Raw genomic sequence first — 17,332 nt, 5'->3', positions numbered from 1 at the left:
TGTTGTTGTTGGTGTTTTTTCTCCTTCTGCTTTTACCACCTTGGAGGTTGCTTGCATCCTTGAGCTTTTTTTACCTCTATGTTTACCACGGGCGAACATGTGGCCCAATGATTGATTTGTCATGGTGCAACTTAAAGGTCACAGTCTGTCCACATATTATGTGAGAGTAAGGATTGCATATGCATATATCCTACTTGTCCCTGAGCCCGCCCAATGAAGGAGCCTTGTAACATTAGTTGTTTACCTTACCTTATCAAGTTTACATTGTCAGTTTCACTACTTAGTAATCCACAAATACAGATTTCTTTCAAGTATTTTTCATTTTCCTTATTTTCTCTTTGGTCCCTTAATTAAATGCGTTGATTCATGAATTATTTGCAGTACTTGAAGAGAATTTAGAGGATTAGTCAGCAATATCATAACATCAAAATATGTTTGAAATAAAAGCATGTAAGTTTTTATTTTCCCGACGAATTCCTTACAATTATTTTTGACAATTATTAGAACTTGAAGCTTAACATGGCTTGTCAGCGGATGATTATATGCTATCTTTTGTAGCATTTCCTGGTTTGTGACATGTAACCGCTATCTGCTTGCTTACTGTAAAGCTGCAACTCAGTGATTTCTCACTGATTAGAAAATACAATGGAAATGGGGCTTCGAACACTGTTAGTACAAGAAACCCATTTCAGATATCCTTGCGCCAACGACTGTCCAGTGTTCCCATCTCTCCTAAATGTCACTGCGTACAAAACCTTCTGGTTCACTTCGGTGAAAGATATCTCATTAGGTATGACACTTACTTTTACACCTTTTGGTTCAAAAATCTCAGTAACGTACGAAGAATTGGCAGGGCCAACATTTGTTACTGTTCTTGTGTACGTCTGAGAACTAGTCCCTAGTTGTACAGAAAAGGAAGGATAATTCAATTGGGCTTCTGTTATGCTGGTGATGCTTGAGCATTTCACTCCATGCAGTACAAACATTGAAACCTGCTTGTCAGTGTAGTTCAAACCACACAAGTAAGGAATGTAATCATCAGGATGTATGTCATAAACAAGACCTGGATTAGTCGCTCCTGATGCATTCACATGGCCTGAGCCAATAGTGAAGAAATCTGCATTGATGTTCTGATGATCCACAATACGCTTGCCATCAAGATTTACTATATCAGCAGTAGTCATAATAGCAGACTTGATGGCGGCTGGAGACCAGTCGGGATGGGAGCTTTTGAGCAAAGCAGCAATGCCACTTAAATGGGGACAGGACATTGAGGTCCCAGAAATCATGTTAAATGATGCTTTTGAGTTTGTGATGTTATCGACAGGAACTGGCCAAGCGGCCAGAATGCTCACACCAGGACCTATAATGTCTGGTTTCAAGATTCCAGGACTTGCCAAGCTTGGACCTCGCGAGGAAAAGGAAGCAACTATTGGAGCGTTGGGTGGCAGCCCAAGAGCAGTCCCTTTGAACAAGATTGTAGCCACTGGGGATGGTGTGGAGGCTATGTACTTTTTGATGCGGTTGCCTGCATCAAAACTGACATGTGATGCAGGAAGTATATGAAAATCTGCTAGAGTAGAATAACCATCAACCTGGGTGTTCATGAGAATCATCGCAGCACCACCAGCATCCTTTACTTCTTTGCCTTTGTCAACTCTTGATATATTCCCACCTCTGTCACACAACACTACCTTGCCTTTGACATCAACATTCCTCAACGATCCTGGGGCACACAATGCTGATAATGCATTAGCATTGGCACCTGCGTAAACAAGAGGCAGCAGCGTCGACGGAAAATTTTTTGGCTGGAAGAGAGATTCTCCATCCCAGAGATCCTTATTTCCAAGCTGTACGACTGCTCTTATACTTCTATCTATGTTACTTGCTCCTACCGTTAGTATCCACGGGGCATCATTTTCTACAGAACTAATATTAGGACCCGAATTTCCTGCAGAGCAGCTAACAAAAATCCCTTTTTGCGTAGCCCAAAAAGCACCCACTGCAATTGCATCTTCATCGAAAGAAGATGAAGGACCACCAATTGAAAGCGAAAGCACGTCAACACCATCTTCAATGGCAATGTCCATTGCTTCTAGTATTTCGAGTTCGCCACAACCATCCTTAGTACAAACTTTATAAATGGCCAAATGAGCTGAAGGCGCCATCCCAGCTGCGATGCCATAAGCATTCCCCAACACATCTGCACCTCCGACGAAGACTCCAGCAGCTGTGCTGGCTGTGTGGGTGCCATGCCCATCATCATCCAATGCGGAACTATTTGTGAAATCCCTGACACCAATCAGCTTATTGTTGCAAACAATTCCATCCAATTCACATACCCCTTTCCATTTCTTAGGAGGGGAAGGCATTCCTGCGTCACCAAACGAAGGGTGACCCGGAGTTATTCCGGTATCCAGAACTCCTACAATCACTCCCTTTCCATAATTTGACTGCTTCCATATTCCTAAGTTCTGTCGCAGCCCCAAGAACTCAGGGCTATGAGTTGTGTGCAATGAAAATTTTTTTGGAAGCCTGACGGAGATAACTTCTTCTTTCTCTTCCATGGCTTTTGCTTCATCCTTCGTTAGTTTCGCAGCAAACCCAGAAAACAGATTGCGGTAGGAATAAATCAGGCGTTGCCTCTCGCTTGAGCTTAAATTGGAAACTGGTAGAAGTGATTTGTACAAGCTATCCAAACCTTCCATGCTCACACCTTCTGGTTTTATCACATGGACAATGTAATCTTCTAAGTTACTTTCATCCTCCGTCGTACTTTTATCATCAAGAGCCGAAGTAAATGATTCGTCAAGGATTGCCTGAGAGAATCTAGGCATGGAAGACAGAGCAAGAAAAGCAAATACCACAACAATTGACAACATTTTGCGCCTGTTGTCCTCCATTGTTGTTAGGAGTAAGAAAATGCAGGTGCTTTTAAGGGGCAATACTGCATAAGCCACCCGCACATATGTATATATATTATTTTCCATATGTGGACGCGTCACAGAGCTTGTATCTATATTTAATGCCAAGAAATCCAAATTTGAACTTAGCAATACCCGCTCAAAGGATGGAATAGCAACCATGAACCTTGCTTCAACTTTGGAGGATGCTCCAATATTGCCAACTGGTATGTTTTTGTTTTGTTTTTCTTGTTTTTTTTTTTTACCCAGTTGATTGAACTATTGCCAAAAAAGATGGTTTTAGTTTATCATCGCCATCAAATGATTGGTGCAATCATACATTGAATATGACGTCCTCGCTCACTAATGTACAAATGCTTCTGTTTGGTATTAAACAAAATATGCCTTTTTTTGTTCTTGATTTGTGCATAATCATGATTGGACGGGTGTGAATTTGTTGATGCTGGACACAACTAGCAAAAATAAGATATTTGATATTCAGTGTGGTATATTTTCATCGCACATGGGGTTTCTTCTTTTCGATAGAGCAAATCCTATTTCATTAACAAATGATTAGAAAGTCTTAACATAGTTTTTGTTGTTGGTTTTAATTTATTCCATACTTGTTTAAGGTAGTTGTCAATTCTAGTGTACCAGGCTCTAGGAGGAGCCTGTTTCCTCCCATAGAGAGTCTTGCTCAATCTGTACATCATCTCCTCCTTACCAGATCCTATAAAAAACCCTGAGACTGATCCACATAGATCTCTTCTTCAAAAAGACCATTCAAAAATGCAGACTTGCCTTGGCATCCAAGGCAATCAACATTCTCACTTTGTCATGTCTAGCAACAGATTATGGAGAAAACACTGTAGCAAAATGATGCTCCAAGGCTGCTGTTCAGGCACTCAACATACTAACAGATCAAGCTCAAAGAAAGACCATAAAGAAAGATCACCACAACCATTTGCTCAGACATACAACATACATATTCATTTGCTTAGACATACACCATACATATTCATTGGGGCTTGTGTAAACCTAGAAGTAGAGTCACAAAGGACTTAATCACCACAGCCACAACATAAAAAATACAACATAAATAATCTTGGTCACAATTCAACAGTAAACCTGACCAAGTTAAACACAAATAGAATAAGCTTAACATACTAACCATGAACAACAATATAAATAACCACACATGCATTAGGAAGGGCATTACAGCTTCAACAAATCCCTCACTGCTTAGAAAATACAATGGAAATGGGGCTTCGAACACTGTGTGTAGAAGAGACCCAGGTCAGAAATCCTTGAGCAAAAGACTGTCCAGTGTTCCCATCTCTGCTAAATGTCACCGCGGACAAAACCTTCTGGTTCTCTTCGGTGAAAGATATCTCATTAGGCATGACACTTACTTTTACACCTTCTGGTTCAACAATTTGATGAATGTATGAAGAATAATTGGCAGGGCCAACATTTGTTACTGTTCTTGTGTATGTTTTAGAACTAGGCCCCAGTTGCACAGAAAAGGAAGGATAATTCAACTAGGCTTCTGGTATGCTGGTGATGCTTGAGCATTTCACTCTGTGCCGCGCAAACAGTGAAACCTGCTTGTTAGTGTAGTTCAAACCACACAAGTAAGGAATGTAATCATCAGGATGTATGTCGTAAACACGCCCTGGGTCACTTGCACTTGATGGATTCACATGGCCAGAGCCAATAGTGAAGAAATCTGCTTTGACGTCCTGCTGATCAAGGATTGGGTCGCCATTAACATCTACTATAATAGCAGTAGTCATAATAGCAGACTTGATGGCGGCCGGAGACTAGTCAGGATGGGAGCTTCTGAGCAAAGCAGCAATGCCACTTAGATGGGAACAGGACATTGAGGTCCCCGAAATCATGTTAAATGATGCTTTTGAATTTGTGTTGTGATCAACAGGAACTGGCCAAGCAGCCAGAATGTTCACGCCAGGACCTATAATGTCTGGTTTCAAGATTCCAGGACTTGCTAAGCTCGGACCTCTCAAGGAAAAGGAAGCAACCATTGGAGTGTTGGCGGGCCGCCCAAGAGCAGTCCCTTTGAACAATATTGTAGCCACTGGTGATGATGTGGAGCTTATGTAGTTTTTGGTGAAGTTTCCATCCTCATAACTGATATGTGATGCAGGAAGTACATGAAAATCAGCTAGAGTAGAATAACCATCAACCTGGCCGTTCATGAGAATCATCGCAGCACCACCGGCATCCTTTACTTCTTTGCCTTTGTCAATGCTTGCTATATCTCCGCCTCTGTCACACAAAACTACCTTGCCCTTGACATCAATATTCCTCAACGATCCCGGGGTGCAAAACGCTGATGATGCATTAGCATTAGCACCTGCGTAAACAAGAGGCAGCAGCGTCCAAGGAAAATTTTTAGGCTGGAAGAGAGATTCTCCATCCCAGAGATCCTTATTTCCGAGCTGTACGACTGCTCTTATACTTCTATCCATGTTACTTGCTCCTACAGTTAGTATCCATGGGGCATCATTTTCTATAGAACTAATATTAGGACCTGAATTTCCTGCAGAGCAGCTAACAAAAACCCCTTTTTGCGTAGCCCAAAAAGAACTCACTGCAACAGCATTTTCATTGAAAGTAGATGAAGGACCACCGATTGACACTGAAAGAACGTCAACACCATCTTCAATGGCGGCGTCCATTCCTGCTAGTATTTCAAGTTCGCCACGACCATCCTTAGTACAAACTTTATAAATGGCCAAATGAGCTAAAGGCGCCATCCCAGCTGCGATGCCATAAGCATTCCCTAACACATTTGCGCCTTTGACGAAGATTCCAACAGCTGTGCTGGCTGTGTGGGTGCCATGTCCATCATCATCCAATGCAGAACTATTTGTGAAATCCCTGATACCAATTAGCTTATTGTTGCAAACAGTTCCATCCAATTCGCATACCCCTTTCCATTTCTTAGGTGGGGAAGGCATTCCTGCGTCACCAAACGAAGGGTGACCGGGAGTTATACCAGTATCCAAAACTCCTACAATGACTCCCTTTCCATAATTTGACTCCTGCCATAATCCAAATCCAGAGTTCTGTTGCAGCCCCAAGAACTCAGGACTATGAGTTGTGTGCAAAGAAAACAATTTTGGAGGCCTGACAGAGACAACCTCTTCCTTCTCTTCCATGGCTTTTGCTTCGTCTTTCGTTAGTTTCGCAGCAAACCCAGAAAACACATTGCGGTAGGAATAAATCATGCGTTGCTGCTCGCTTGAGCTTAAAGTGAAAACTGGTAGAAGTGATCTGTACCAGCTATCCAAACTTTCTGTGATCACACCTTCTGGTTTTATCACATGGATAACGTAAGATTCGAAGTTGCTTTCATCCTGTGTCATACTTTTATCATCAAGGACTACATGAGAGAATCTAGGCATGGAAGTGAGAGCAAGAAAAGCTATTACCACAACAATTGACACCATTTTGTGCCTGTTCTCCTCCATTGTTGCTAAGAAAATGCAGCTGCTTTTCTGCATAAGCGGCTGGCACATATGTGTATATATAGTATTACAAAATAACACATTTTACTTGCACTTTAAGGATGCATTACAAAAGCTTGTATCTATAATGCCAAGAAATACGAATTTGAACTTGGCAATACCCGCTCAAAGGATGGAATAACAACCATGAACCATGCTTGGACTTTGGAGGATGCTCCAATATTGCCAATGGTGTGTTTTTATTTTGGTTTTTTCACCCAGTTGATTGAACTACTGCCAGAAAAGATGGTTTTAGTTTATCATCGCCATCAAATGATTGGTGCAATCATACAATGTATTGTACAATGTGTATCAATTATATGTTCAAGACTCTGCAAAGCTACTGGGGTGCTCCATGTTTAGAATAAGGGGAAGTGTGTAATGTCAACTACATGGCTAGAGTGGATCCAAACACAGGGGAGGCCCGTGCTATGCTCTTAGGGGTGAAGCCAAGAAACACACTCTTGAGTTATATACCTAATTTAAGAGGAAGAGGAGTAACGACAAGCAATACCACTTCTATTATTTAGAAGTGCTCAGTGATCTGGTTGACAAGAACATAGAAGATTCTTGATCTTTCCCAAACAGTTACATGGAATTATTTCAGATGGTCAACAAAACGGTTGAGTCTCTACTAGAATTTTGTCCTAGTAGAGAGTAGAGACTCAACCGTCAGAAGATCCCCCAAGTAGGGTAGTACTCCAACCTAACGCAAACAACAAAGGGGGTGACAGCGAAGAAATGTGTAGAGCCCGAATCAAACAATAGTCGAGACACAGAGACGGTAACATTCATATGAAAGAATTCTACTAAATCAATCTACCATACAACGATGCACTAAAAAAGATAAATTTCTCATTGACCTATCTTGAAAGCGCATGGATCGCGATGCCCAATTGATACTTGTCAGGGTACTAGAACCTAATCCTATGATTCCAACTGTAACGATCCGGGGGTCTGTGAAATTACTAAAATAATCTCAACCATAAAAGTTCCATTCAAAATCCTTTAAAAACATTTATTTCAATCCAAATTTAATCTGAATCCAACAATTAAAACACAAAATTTATTATGTCTACGGAATAAAACATACGGAAGTTTTCAAATAAATAAATCCTAATGCTACCAACCCACAACTGGTATTCATGGCATCGTGCTGCGGAATGCTGGTCGGCATTCGGCATCTACGAACTCACCTGAAAGGGAGACAAAGAATAAGGTGAGCTAAATAGCCCATTACCTATTCATTTGACGCTGAAAATCTTCTTACACAATATAGAATGATCAATTCACAGTATGTATCATCTGCTACGGTTAAATATATATCATGTATGGAAAGTAAAACAAGTGCAGTCTCTATTTTGGTATGGGAATAGCTCTCAAGGGCTGAGCCTTCTGCAAGGTGAGGCCGAATTTGTCTTCCATGTTCATGGTCTCCGGAGTAACCCCATCTTCCAGCTTCCAATCAAAAGAATGAATTAGTGAGCCCAGCATTAAGTGTAGCATATGTATTGCCAATGGCAATCCTGGACAAACCCGCCTTCCAGCACCAAATGGAATAAGCTCAAAATGCTGTCCTCTAGCATCTATTTCAGATCTCAAGAACCTTTCTGGAACAAATGAGTTTGAGTCCTCCCATATGCTGGGGTCTCTGCCAATCGCCCATGCATTAACCATCACTTGAGCATCCTTTGGGACCTTGTACCCAGCTACCTCTACATCTTCTGCAGCTTTACGAGGGAGCAGCAAGGGAACTGCCGCGTGCAATCGGAAGGTTTCTTTGATGATTGCCTGCAAATATGGTAATCGAGCGACGTCCGATTCTTGTACTCGATTGCCTTTCCCAATCGTCTGCTCAAGCTCAGCTCGTGCCCTGAATAAGGCTTCTGGGTTGCGAAGTAATTCTGCCATTGCCCATTCTAATGTGCTTGAAGTTGTATCAGTACCAGCAACAAATAGAACCTGTCAAATAATTGCTTCTCTTTTCATTAATCAATTGTTTAAATTTACTACAAACCAAATCTGACTCCTATCAAAAATTTCATAAAAGACGCAGAGAGTGAGAAGCAGAAGTAAATACCAGAAACAAGTGCTCGATATGACTCCGATCAAAATCTTCACTATTACGTTCACAAATGTCTAGAAGTGTATCCAACACATCATTACTCGAGATGAAATCTGGTTCTTTTCTCAAGCGTGATCGGTCTTTTATCATCTGATCAAACAGCTCAAGTATCTTCCCAAAATAAAGAGTCATGCGGCGCCTTATCCCTTGTGGGTCTATCTTTCTAAGCAGGGGAAAGTAATCTGACAAATTAGGCTTACCTGCCTCTTCCATTATACCATTCACAACCCTCTTGAACATCCGCGCAATATCTGAATCTGAATCAGCCAAGTCCACCGAAAAAATAGTGTTGGATAACAAATTAACGATGGTACTGAAAGCAGCTTGGCCGATATCAATTGGTTTACCAGAGCAGCAACTTTCTTCCACAAAAACAAGCAGTTCTTGTACTTTCTTTTGCCTGATTTCTTGACTGGCATCAAGTCTCTGGCCGGAAAATATGTACGAGTTGCATACTTTTCTATGAATTCTCCATGCGGGTGAAATGGGCAACCAAGGCAGTCCTGCGTCTTCATGTTCATGGACCCGGACTGCATCAACGAGACAACGACGGTTCTGTTAGCAAAGGCAATGTCATGTTTCTGGAGGACTTCTTTTGCCATGGTTGCAGAAGAAAAAATGACTGCGGTTACCTTGCCTAGCTTTAGACTCATTATTGGACCATGAATCTTGGCAAGCTTGGCAAGGGACTTGTGGGGTTTGTCACCAAGTTGAAGTAGGTTTCCGACTATTGGCAAAGCGACAGGACCCGGTGGAAGCCTTCCTGAACTTGTTTTGCTTCCACCAGCAACAACGTAGAAGGTTTTGACCAACGCCATAGTGAAGAGAATACATAGCATACAACTGATCAACAAGTCCATCTCTCTGCTTGCTCCTGACTTCTTGTATGACTGTAAAGATTTAAGAATTCGCTTCAGTTTCTGAGTGTTCAGTACCTCGTACCCTTCCATGTCTCACATCCCACTTCGAAAATATGTTGCTAGTGAGTATTATATAGGGTAAGAGGGGGCCGCTGTAGATTTTCTACAGCAGCCCATGCTGTAATTTCATTACAGTTTCGAGTGATTTTTTTTTAATTTCAAAAAAAATATACTTATATTTTGATCGTTTATACAAATCCAACGATATATCATTTGTCCGAAACAAAAATCAAATCAAACATAAAAATGACATAACAATTCTAAACCGTTGAATATAAACTCAAAACATTTGATGTTTCGATTGCGATGAATTTGATTTTTGTTTCGAATAAAAAATATATCGTTGGATTAGTTAGACTGAATACTACACATGTATAATTTTTAAAAAATAAATAAAATTTTTTTACTATCTCAAATGTGCTACAGCGGGGGCTGTTGTAGTAACTACAGCAGCCCCCAAGCACCCGGAGGTGTATGAATCAATGACAAATGATGTCAGAGTCAAAGCTCATCATGTGAGTGTGCGTCTACCGTCATGTTACGGGTTAGGTCATGTAAAGAATTACATGCCCATCCTATGATGAACGGTCGAAGAAAAAGCATAGACAGATAAAAGCCTCAAATAGAGTACAACCCCTCAAAAGTTAAAAGAAACAAATCCCTCAAAAGTTAAAAGAAACAAGCTTTCAAAATTATTTTAAGTTTTTACAGACAATGAAATTCCCTTTGTTCAATGTACCTGCAGGGTGACGTATCATCTGGGATTTGGCAATCTTTGACAAGAGCATCATTGACTTTACTCATCACAAGCACATGACGCAGTTGGGTGAGGCAATTAATCAAACACCTGGTGTGTGGTGTGGGATTCACACACGCAACGCGAACCAATCAGACGCAGCACACATGTACAGCACATGGCTGACAGACCCGAATACGAGTACACGAGGAGATAGAAAATCTCCAAAAATGCAATCCAGAATCAGTAAAGAACAATGAAGAATCTCCTCGATCTTCTAAAGAATCAAACGCAATATCCATCTAATTCTGCAATTGATAAAACTAAGGGGACAATTACCCTCCTAGGACATTCATACTCTCGCGGATGCCGGGGGTCTGCTGTAATTTTTTTTACAGCAGACCCCACTTTAATAAATAAGAAGTATTTAAAATTTTTTTAAAAATAAAATAAAATTATGAATGTATTTTGATCGTGTTTACGAATCTAACGGTATAATTTTCATCCGAAACAAAAATCAAATTCATCACAAGATAGACATATAATGTTACGGGTTTATATTCAACGGTTCACAATTTTCATCTCTTTTTCATGTTCAATTTGATTTTTGTATGAGACAAAAAATATACCATTACACTCGTAAACCTGATCAAAACACATCCATAATTTTAAAAAAAAATAATAATAAATTTTTAGTCCCTTTAGATTCATTACAGCGGGACCTGCTGTAAAAAATTTACAGCAGGTCCCAGCCACCCTACTCTCGCCCTTGTCCAAATCTGATTCGCAACCGTGGAACTAATCCGAATCGTGGTTATTCAATTAACGATTTCGGATTCAATTATTAACTTACATCTTTTCAGATATTTTTCGAATTCGATTTTTTTCAGATTTAACCGAAAAAACCAAATAAGATTTTATGTTTTATGGTTGGGAGTCGTTATTTACACATCAACTTGGACTCATTGTACACATATTTTTTTAAAATATTTAAATTTACAAAATTATCCTTATATGAAATTACTTAAAAACCTATTTACTTTTTACACCTATATTTCTTTCTCAATACAATCAAATTAAATTATAACCCTAATATTTTTAATTAAATTTTTTTAACACAAGAAGTCTTCTTAATTTCAAACTCAATTAAAGATAAATTAAAAGTTACTCCCAACTTGATCTGCTTTGTTGCTCCCAATATCCCAACAGAACTTGCAAATCTTTTCTTTTTTTTTTTTTGATAAAACCAGAACTTGCAAATCTTGTCACGAACTCTAAGAGAAATATAGAGAGAGAAAGAAGAGAGACAGAGATAGACTGAAAGAGGAGAGGTGGTTTTCATTGTTATAGAAGAGGAAGAGAAATGTCAACCATGATTGCTTCTTCTCCTTGTTTGACTGGTTTTGAATAGGAGCACTAGTGCCTTAGGAATAGAAAATTTTAGAGTACGTTTGGTTTGTTTTTTGTTTCTTATTTTTCATTTTCATTTTCTATTTTCCATTTCTTATTTTCTATTTCTATTTTCTAGGAAAGAAAACATGTTTGGTTTGAATTTCTAAATATTGTTTTCTATTTTCTGAATAACTAGTGTTTGTAATACAACAGAGGCATGCCCACTGAAGAGCTCATGCCATCTCTTTTATTGGCAGGTTGTGTAGTGTAAACTACGCTTTAGGAGCAATTTTTTCTCTTCAAATACATAAAAAAGCAATCTCATCGTGATTACAGAGGTAGTCTCTAGCTTCGAACTTGAGAAAACAACAAATATTTCTCACAGGCATTCTATCAAACACCTTAAGAATAGAGTCAATACATCTACTCCAAATAATATATCCCGACCTGGATTGCCAATTAGAGTAATATTCAACCCTATATCCACTAACATTTCCCAAAACAAAACGTTCATTTCAATTTTAAGCAATGAAAAGTCCAACAGAGGTAGTCTTTGCTATTGTTTTGGTTTCAACGCCTAATACCCACAACCAACCGAAGAAAGGGTAGCCCACGGTGAGCTTTAAACACTTGTATTGATTGCTGCAATTACCAATAAATCAACTTGTGAAGAGAATCGGGACTAGAAATCATGAAAGTGGCTTGGAGTTTCTCTTAGAGGCCATCGCAAGACAGCAACCGACTTGGAGTAGAGACTTAGCTATCTTGCCTTAGACGGAGAAGAAGAAGAGAAAGCCGAAGTAAAAGTGGGAGACAGAAATCTGACGAGATGGGTGAAAGGGGGAGACGAAAATACGTAGACGGAAACTTCCGTGTTTTTTTAGTGAGCCGTGTTTTCTATTTTTTGAAAACTACTTTTCTCGTTTTCTATTTTTCAATCATTTTCTATTTCTGTGTTTTCTAAAATGACCAACCAAACACGTTTTTCAGTGTATTTTCTATTTTCCAGAAAATGAAAACAGAAAACACATAGAAAACACCTAAACCAAACACACTCGTATATTTTCAATGCGATTCAATTTATTTTTTTTCATTTGGACATTTAATCGAATGGGTTTTAATACTTTCTGTTGGTAAGGCATCGACAATTTTTTGATCCTGCATACCCTCTTGACAAATTGACAAATTGATTAAGAGAGAAAAACAAAAAAATTTTATTGGATGGAAGGGTAATTTAGGAAGTACAATGTGTGTATTAGATTTTTTCTTTGGGTGTGTTAAGTAGGTGTATGCAGTGCGTTTAACTCTGTGTGCAAATACCTGCTCCCTATTTTTATTATTCAAATAATTTAAGGCTTAAAATTTAAAAACTTATGTCGTAGGCCCAAATAACTAAGGTCTAGGACTCAATTTCTCATTTTGTTAGATTTAAGCCCAAATACCTAATGTCTAGGCCCCAATTTCTCATTAGAGGTTGGAGACATCATACATCGACTACTTCCTGAAATAGTTTCTCTCTTCATATTTGGAGAAATCGACTACTTCTCAAATATGCTCAACGATAACATTGAGAATGCTTAGCTTTTATAAAAGTTCCTTGATCCATCAACTTTATTTTTATTTAAATTGTTTCTTAATGAATCAAAATGTTTATTTTGTTCATTATAACAGATTTAAACATGGTGCAAATTGCAAAACCAAAAACCGATATGATTCGATCCGAAAAAATATGGGTTTTTTTTTATTTGGTTATTCGACGTATATTTTTCGGTTATGAATTGTAAAATATCATAACTAAATCAATTTAGATATTTTAATTTCGATTAAAAACCGAATCGAAATTCAAATGAACACCACTACTATAAATTGTAACTTGGAACAGGGGAGACCAAAACCTCGAGTGGTACATAAAAATAAAACCATCAATTTTTCTAAATGTGAACCCAAAACGTAATAGAAAATGTCAAATGATTTGAGGATTAATGTTAAATCTGGATTTTAACACCAAAAAAAAAAACTTTTACATTAAATTGTTATAATTTGAAGAAATTAAGAGGGGGTGAGAAGTACATGAAGAAAGAGGTTTGGTCCAATCTACTTGTGGAGATATTGTCCTTAAAAGGGTAATCTACATTTTAGAAGAGTAGGGTCAAACTTATAAACGATGCGACTAGCTCTCACATAATCGATGTGGGACATTTTGTATTTCTAACACTCTCCCGCACTTCTGGGCTCGGTTATGTGAGACCCGACAAGTGGACTATATGGGTTAGGGTCCATGTGGCACCTCTCATCTAGTGAGTGGTCTTATCCGTAAAGACATCTGAAATGTCCAACAATAAGTGACCCAAACGGGTGGAGATTGTTTGTTTAGGATCGAAACTAAGCTCCAATACCATGTTATAGTTTGATGAAAATTGAGGGGTAAGAAATAAAAGAAGAGATATGAGAGAAGGGCTTGGCCTAATCCACTTATAAAGGTGTTGTCCGTTTTGGAACTATTACTTAAAAAGGATCATTTACATCTGAGATGAGTTGGGATCAAACTTATAAACTACACAGTTATCTTTTACCTAACCGATATGGAGCATTTTGTATTTCTAACCTAAGTTCCAACCTTTTTAATAGACAATAATTTCCCATCAAATAAAATCAAAGAGAACTTCTGTCTTTGAGATAATCAAGAAAGAAAGCAACCACCTGGGATCTTTTGTCATGACCCGTGACAGAAATGATTATGAATTGGCTCAATATACCGCCGGCCAATGCAACTTATGAGCTGCCAGTTTTACACATAAGAAACTCAAAACGGTGAAGAAAACAAAATGCACTCAACAAATCTGTAAAGTCCCACATCAGTTGTTGATGTGTGGACAATCCCCTTTATAATGGTTAAGTCCACCCTTAACCACTTACTTGACATTTTCCTAGTTTGGTGAGTTAAGCATTGATTATCTTGAGGTCCGATATATCTACAGGAACCAGATAACCTATTGATGGTCCGATGTATCCAAAGCGGACAATATAATTGGTGTGTGGAGCGTGGATTTACAACATCCACTATTAGGAACTCCTCCTTTATATGATACACTGAAAGCAAAGCCTAGCTATCTCAGCTTACTTGAAACGTAGGCATGGAGTTCTATGCATATCTTTTCTTCTCTTTGCTCCTCTTGATATGTATTCGTGCCCTTTTACAACTTACAAAGAAGAAAAAACTTCCCCCAGGACCAACAGGCCTTCCCATTATAGGAAACCTCCTTGCAATAGGTGACAGACCCCATCATTCCTTAACCAAGCTAGCCAAAACCTATGGTCCATTGATGACAATTCGACTAGGCTTCAATACTACCATAGTTGCTTCTTCCGCGGAGATGGCAAGAGAAATCCTTTTAAAGAAGGATCGAGCCTTTTCCGGCAGGCCAGTTCCAGATGCAATCACAGCTGAAAAGAACTACCATATGTCTATATTATGGTTACAGTGTGGTCCAAAATGGAGAAGCCTTCGAAAGGTATGCAATACAAAGATTTTTAGCTCGCAGAGGCTAGACGCGCAAAAAGACCTGCGATGTCAAATGATGGATGAAATGGTGAAGCGCGTGATGGTGGCCAGTGAAGCTGGAGAAGCCATTGGAATACGGAGTTTGGTGTTTCAAACTGCGTTAAGTTTGTTAACCAAGTCCATGTTCTCCGACGATATGATAGTGGATGAAAAATCAAATGCTGTTGAAGAACTGGAAGTGTTGATTGAAAGGATAATGGAGTTGGAAGCAACACCAAATCTTTCGGATCATTTTCCTTTCCTCAAACCTTTTGACCTGCAACACATAAGGCGAAAGATGAAGGTTTCTTACGATCGCGTTCATGAGCTGATCGACCAGGTTATCGATCAACGTTTGAACCGAAGAGCGTCCCAATTGCCAAGATCGAATGATTTACTTGACACCCTCCTTGACCATTGCGATGAGCATGCTGCAGAGGAGTTCAACCATGATGATATCAGCCTTTTACTATTTGTAAGTTCATCTCCCCTGCATTTTAGATCATAAGCACCTGCAGAAGTACTAGCACATGGAAAGAAATATCTTTGAGGACTTTTAACAAATAGGTAGACAACAAGGAAAGGAATTCACAACTAGGCAGCAATTTCATTGAAAATTACACAAACGTTCCTCAAATTTAGACCCACTATATGTTACCATCTAAACTTACCTTAAAGAAGTGCATTAATTGCAGTATCAATGTTGTGCTGCTTTAACTTCACTGCTACTTATTAGGACATGTACATCGGAGGAACTCAGCCCATCACCGCCACAGTGGAATGGGCAATGGCAGAGCTGCTTCGCAACCCAATAATAATGGACAAGGCAAAACAAGAGCTGGTGGAGACGATTGGTCATGAGAAACACATTGAAGAGAAGGACATCCTACAACTTCCCTACCTACAATGCATATTGAAAGAAACAATGCGTTTGCATTATCCGGTACCTCTTCTCATCCGCCATTGCACTGACACAGATATCAAAATATGTGGATATTCCATTCCCAAGCACACCAGTGTGTTTGTGAATACATGGGCATTAATGCAAGACCCCGAGAACTGGGAAAACCCAACACAATTTATACCAGAGAGGTTTATGGAGTCAGAATTGGAACTTATGGGAACGAATCTCAATTTCATGCCATTTGGTTCTGGAAAGCGTATTTGCCCTGGATTGAGTCTTGGAGTTAGAATGACAAGCTTGTTGTTGGCTTCTCTCATCAACCATTTTGACTGGAAGCTTCCTGATGGAATGGCAGCCCAGGACATGGACATGACAGACAAATTTGGTGTTGCACTGCAAAAGGCTATACCGCTTGTTGCCAACCCAATGGTCAGTTCCCGTGGCTAATCAATTTTCGGTGCTTCCATTGTGATCTTTGCCAAGTTGTGTGAACCAATCAATTTGCTAAAACCGTCGTATTTGTCCCCAGTCATGCCCCAGTATGTAATATTTATAAACTGCATTTCTCTCTCTCTCATGCACAAATTGTCTTGCATTACAGATTGCTTGCAGAGTTGGTTCGGTAGGGAATATTTATCAAGAAGCTCTGTAGAGGTTATCAAAAAGATTCAGTCAAAGAGCATAATTTTATAAATTGGATTGAATCAGCAGTTGAACAGGAAAACTAGTATATCGATAAAAAAAAACGAATTGAAAAGGAGACCTACTGGTTCGGCTAAAAATTCGCCACATGTTTGATGCAGTAGCTAATGCAAATGATGCAGGCTGTTCTGACATTTCGTCGAACATTTGATGTGCGCAGCAAGTTCTCACGATAGGGCACCAGACTGCGAAAAACAGACTCAGAATCACTCCCTGGCCTGGACTAGCACAATTAAAAATGGGCTCAATCTTTCTTCTTTAGCCCCATTATCAATTGCCAACCAAGTCCAGCTGAAAGGAAGCCCATAACTATGAAGCCAATATTGCTGGCTAGTGCATTGGATGTAAGGGAGGTGTCATAGTGGGTGTAGACAATCCAATAGAACTGGCTGACTTGTAAATTGTAATGACAAAATTTAACATTTCGTCCCTCAACTATACATTTACTTTCACTTTCATCCTTAAACTTTTTTTTTGCTCTTAATTTCGTTCTTCAACTATTGAAAAATATATATTTCGTCATTCAATTGTGAGAATAGTCGGAAAAATGAAATGTGTCCTCTATTTGACATCTTC

At 39.2% G+C, this 17,332-nt stretch overlaps 3 protein-coding genes and 1 pseudogene across 3 annotated transcripts; 1 reads left to right on the top strand and 3 right to left on the bottom strand.

Moving 5' to 3' along the window:
* Positions 1 to 626: 626 nt before the first annotated feature.
* On the bottom strand, positions 627 to 2,903 carry LOC119986807 (subtilisin-like protease 3). Its single transcript, XM_038831504.1, has one exon. It carries the CDS (start codon positions 2,901 to 2,903, stop codon positions 627 to 629), a length of 2,277 nt encoding a protein of 758 aa, XP_038687432.1.
* A 963-nt stretch (positions 2,904 to 3,866) lies between these two features.
* On the bottom strand, positions 3,867 to 7,583 carry LOC119986623 (annotated as a pseudogene).
* A 58-nt stretch (positions 7,584 to 7,641) lies between these two features.
* Positions 7,642 to 9,548, bottom strand: LOC119986624 (geraniol 8-hydroxylase-like). The gene is given in 3 exon segments (XM_038831259.1): positions 7,642 to 8,398; positions 8,517 to 9,107; positions 9,110 to 9,548. Coding segments are annotated over 3 exon segments (1,599 nt in total). The 5' UTR covers positions 9,512 to 9,548; the 3' UTR covers positions 7,642 to 7,792.
* Positions 9,549 to 14,592: 5,044 nt separating this feature from the next.
* On the top strand, positions 14,593 to 16,694 carry LOC119986806 (geraniol 8-hydroxylase-like). Its single transcript, XM_038831503.1, has 2 exons — positions 14,593 to 15,655; positions 15,887 to 16,694. The coding sequence occupies exons 1-2, from the start codon at positions 14,744 to 14,746 to the stop codon at positions 16,499 to 16,501; spliced, it is 1,527 nt and encodes a 508-aa protein (XP_038687431.1). The 5' UTR covers positions 14,593 to 14,743; the 3' UTR covers positions 16,502 to 16,694.
* The last annotated feature ends 638 nt before the right edge of the window (positions 16,695 to 17,332 follow it).

This window comes from Tripterygium wilfordii, chromosome 20, assembly GCF_013401445.1.
Source record: "Tripterygium wilfordii isolate XIE 37 chromosome 20, ASM1340144v1, whole genome shotgun sequence".
Classification (NCBI taxonomy): Eukaryota; Viridiplantae; Streptophyta; class Magnoliopsida; order Celastrales; family Celastraceae; genus Tripterygium; species Tripterygium wilfordii.
The sequence above is the reverse complement of the archived record's forward strand: the minus strand, read 5'-3'. Positions and strand labels throughout refer to the sequence as shown.

Coding starts and splice junctions, on each gene's coding strand:
- LOC119986806 (XM_038831503.1), top strand. CDS start 14,744: ATGGAGTTCTATGCATATCTTTTCTTCTCTTTGCTCCTCTTGATATGT. Junction 15,656..15,886: donor CTCCCCTGCATTTTAGATCA/TAAGCACCTGCA, acceptor GCTACTTATTAG/GACATGTACATCGGAGGAAC.
- LOC119986807 (XM_038831504.1), bottom strand. CDS start 2,903: ATGGAGGACAACAGGCGCAAAATGTTGTCAATTGTTGTGGTATTTGCT.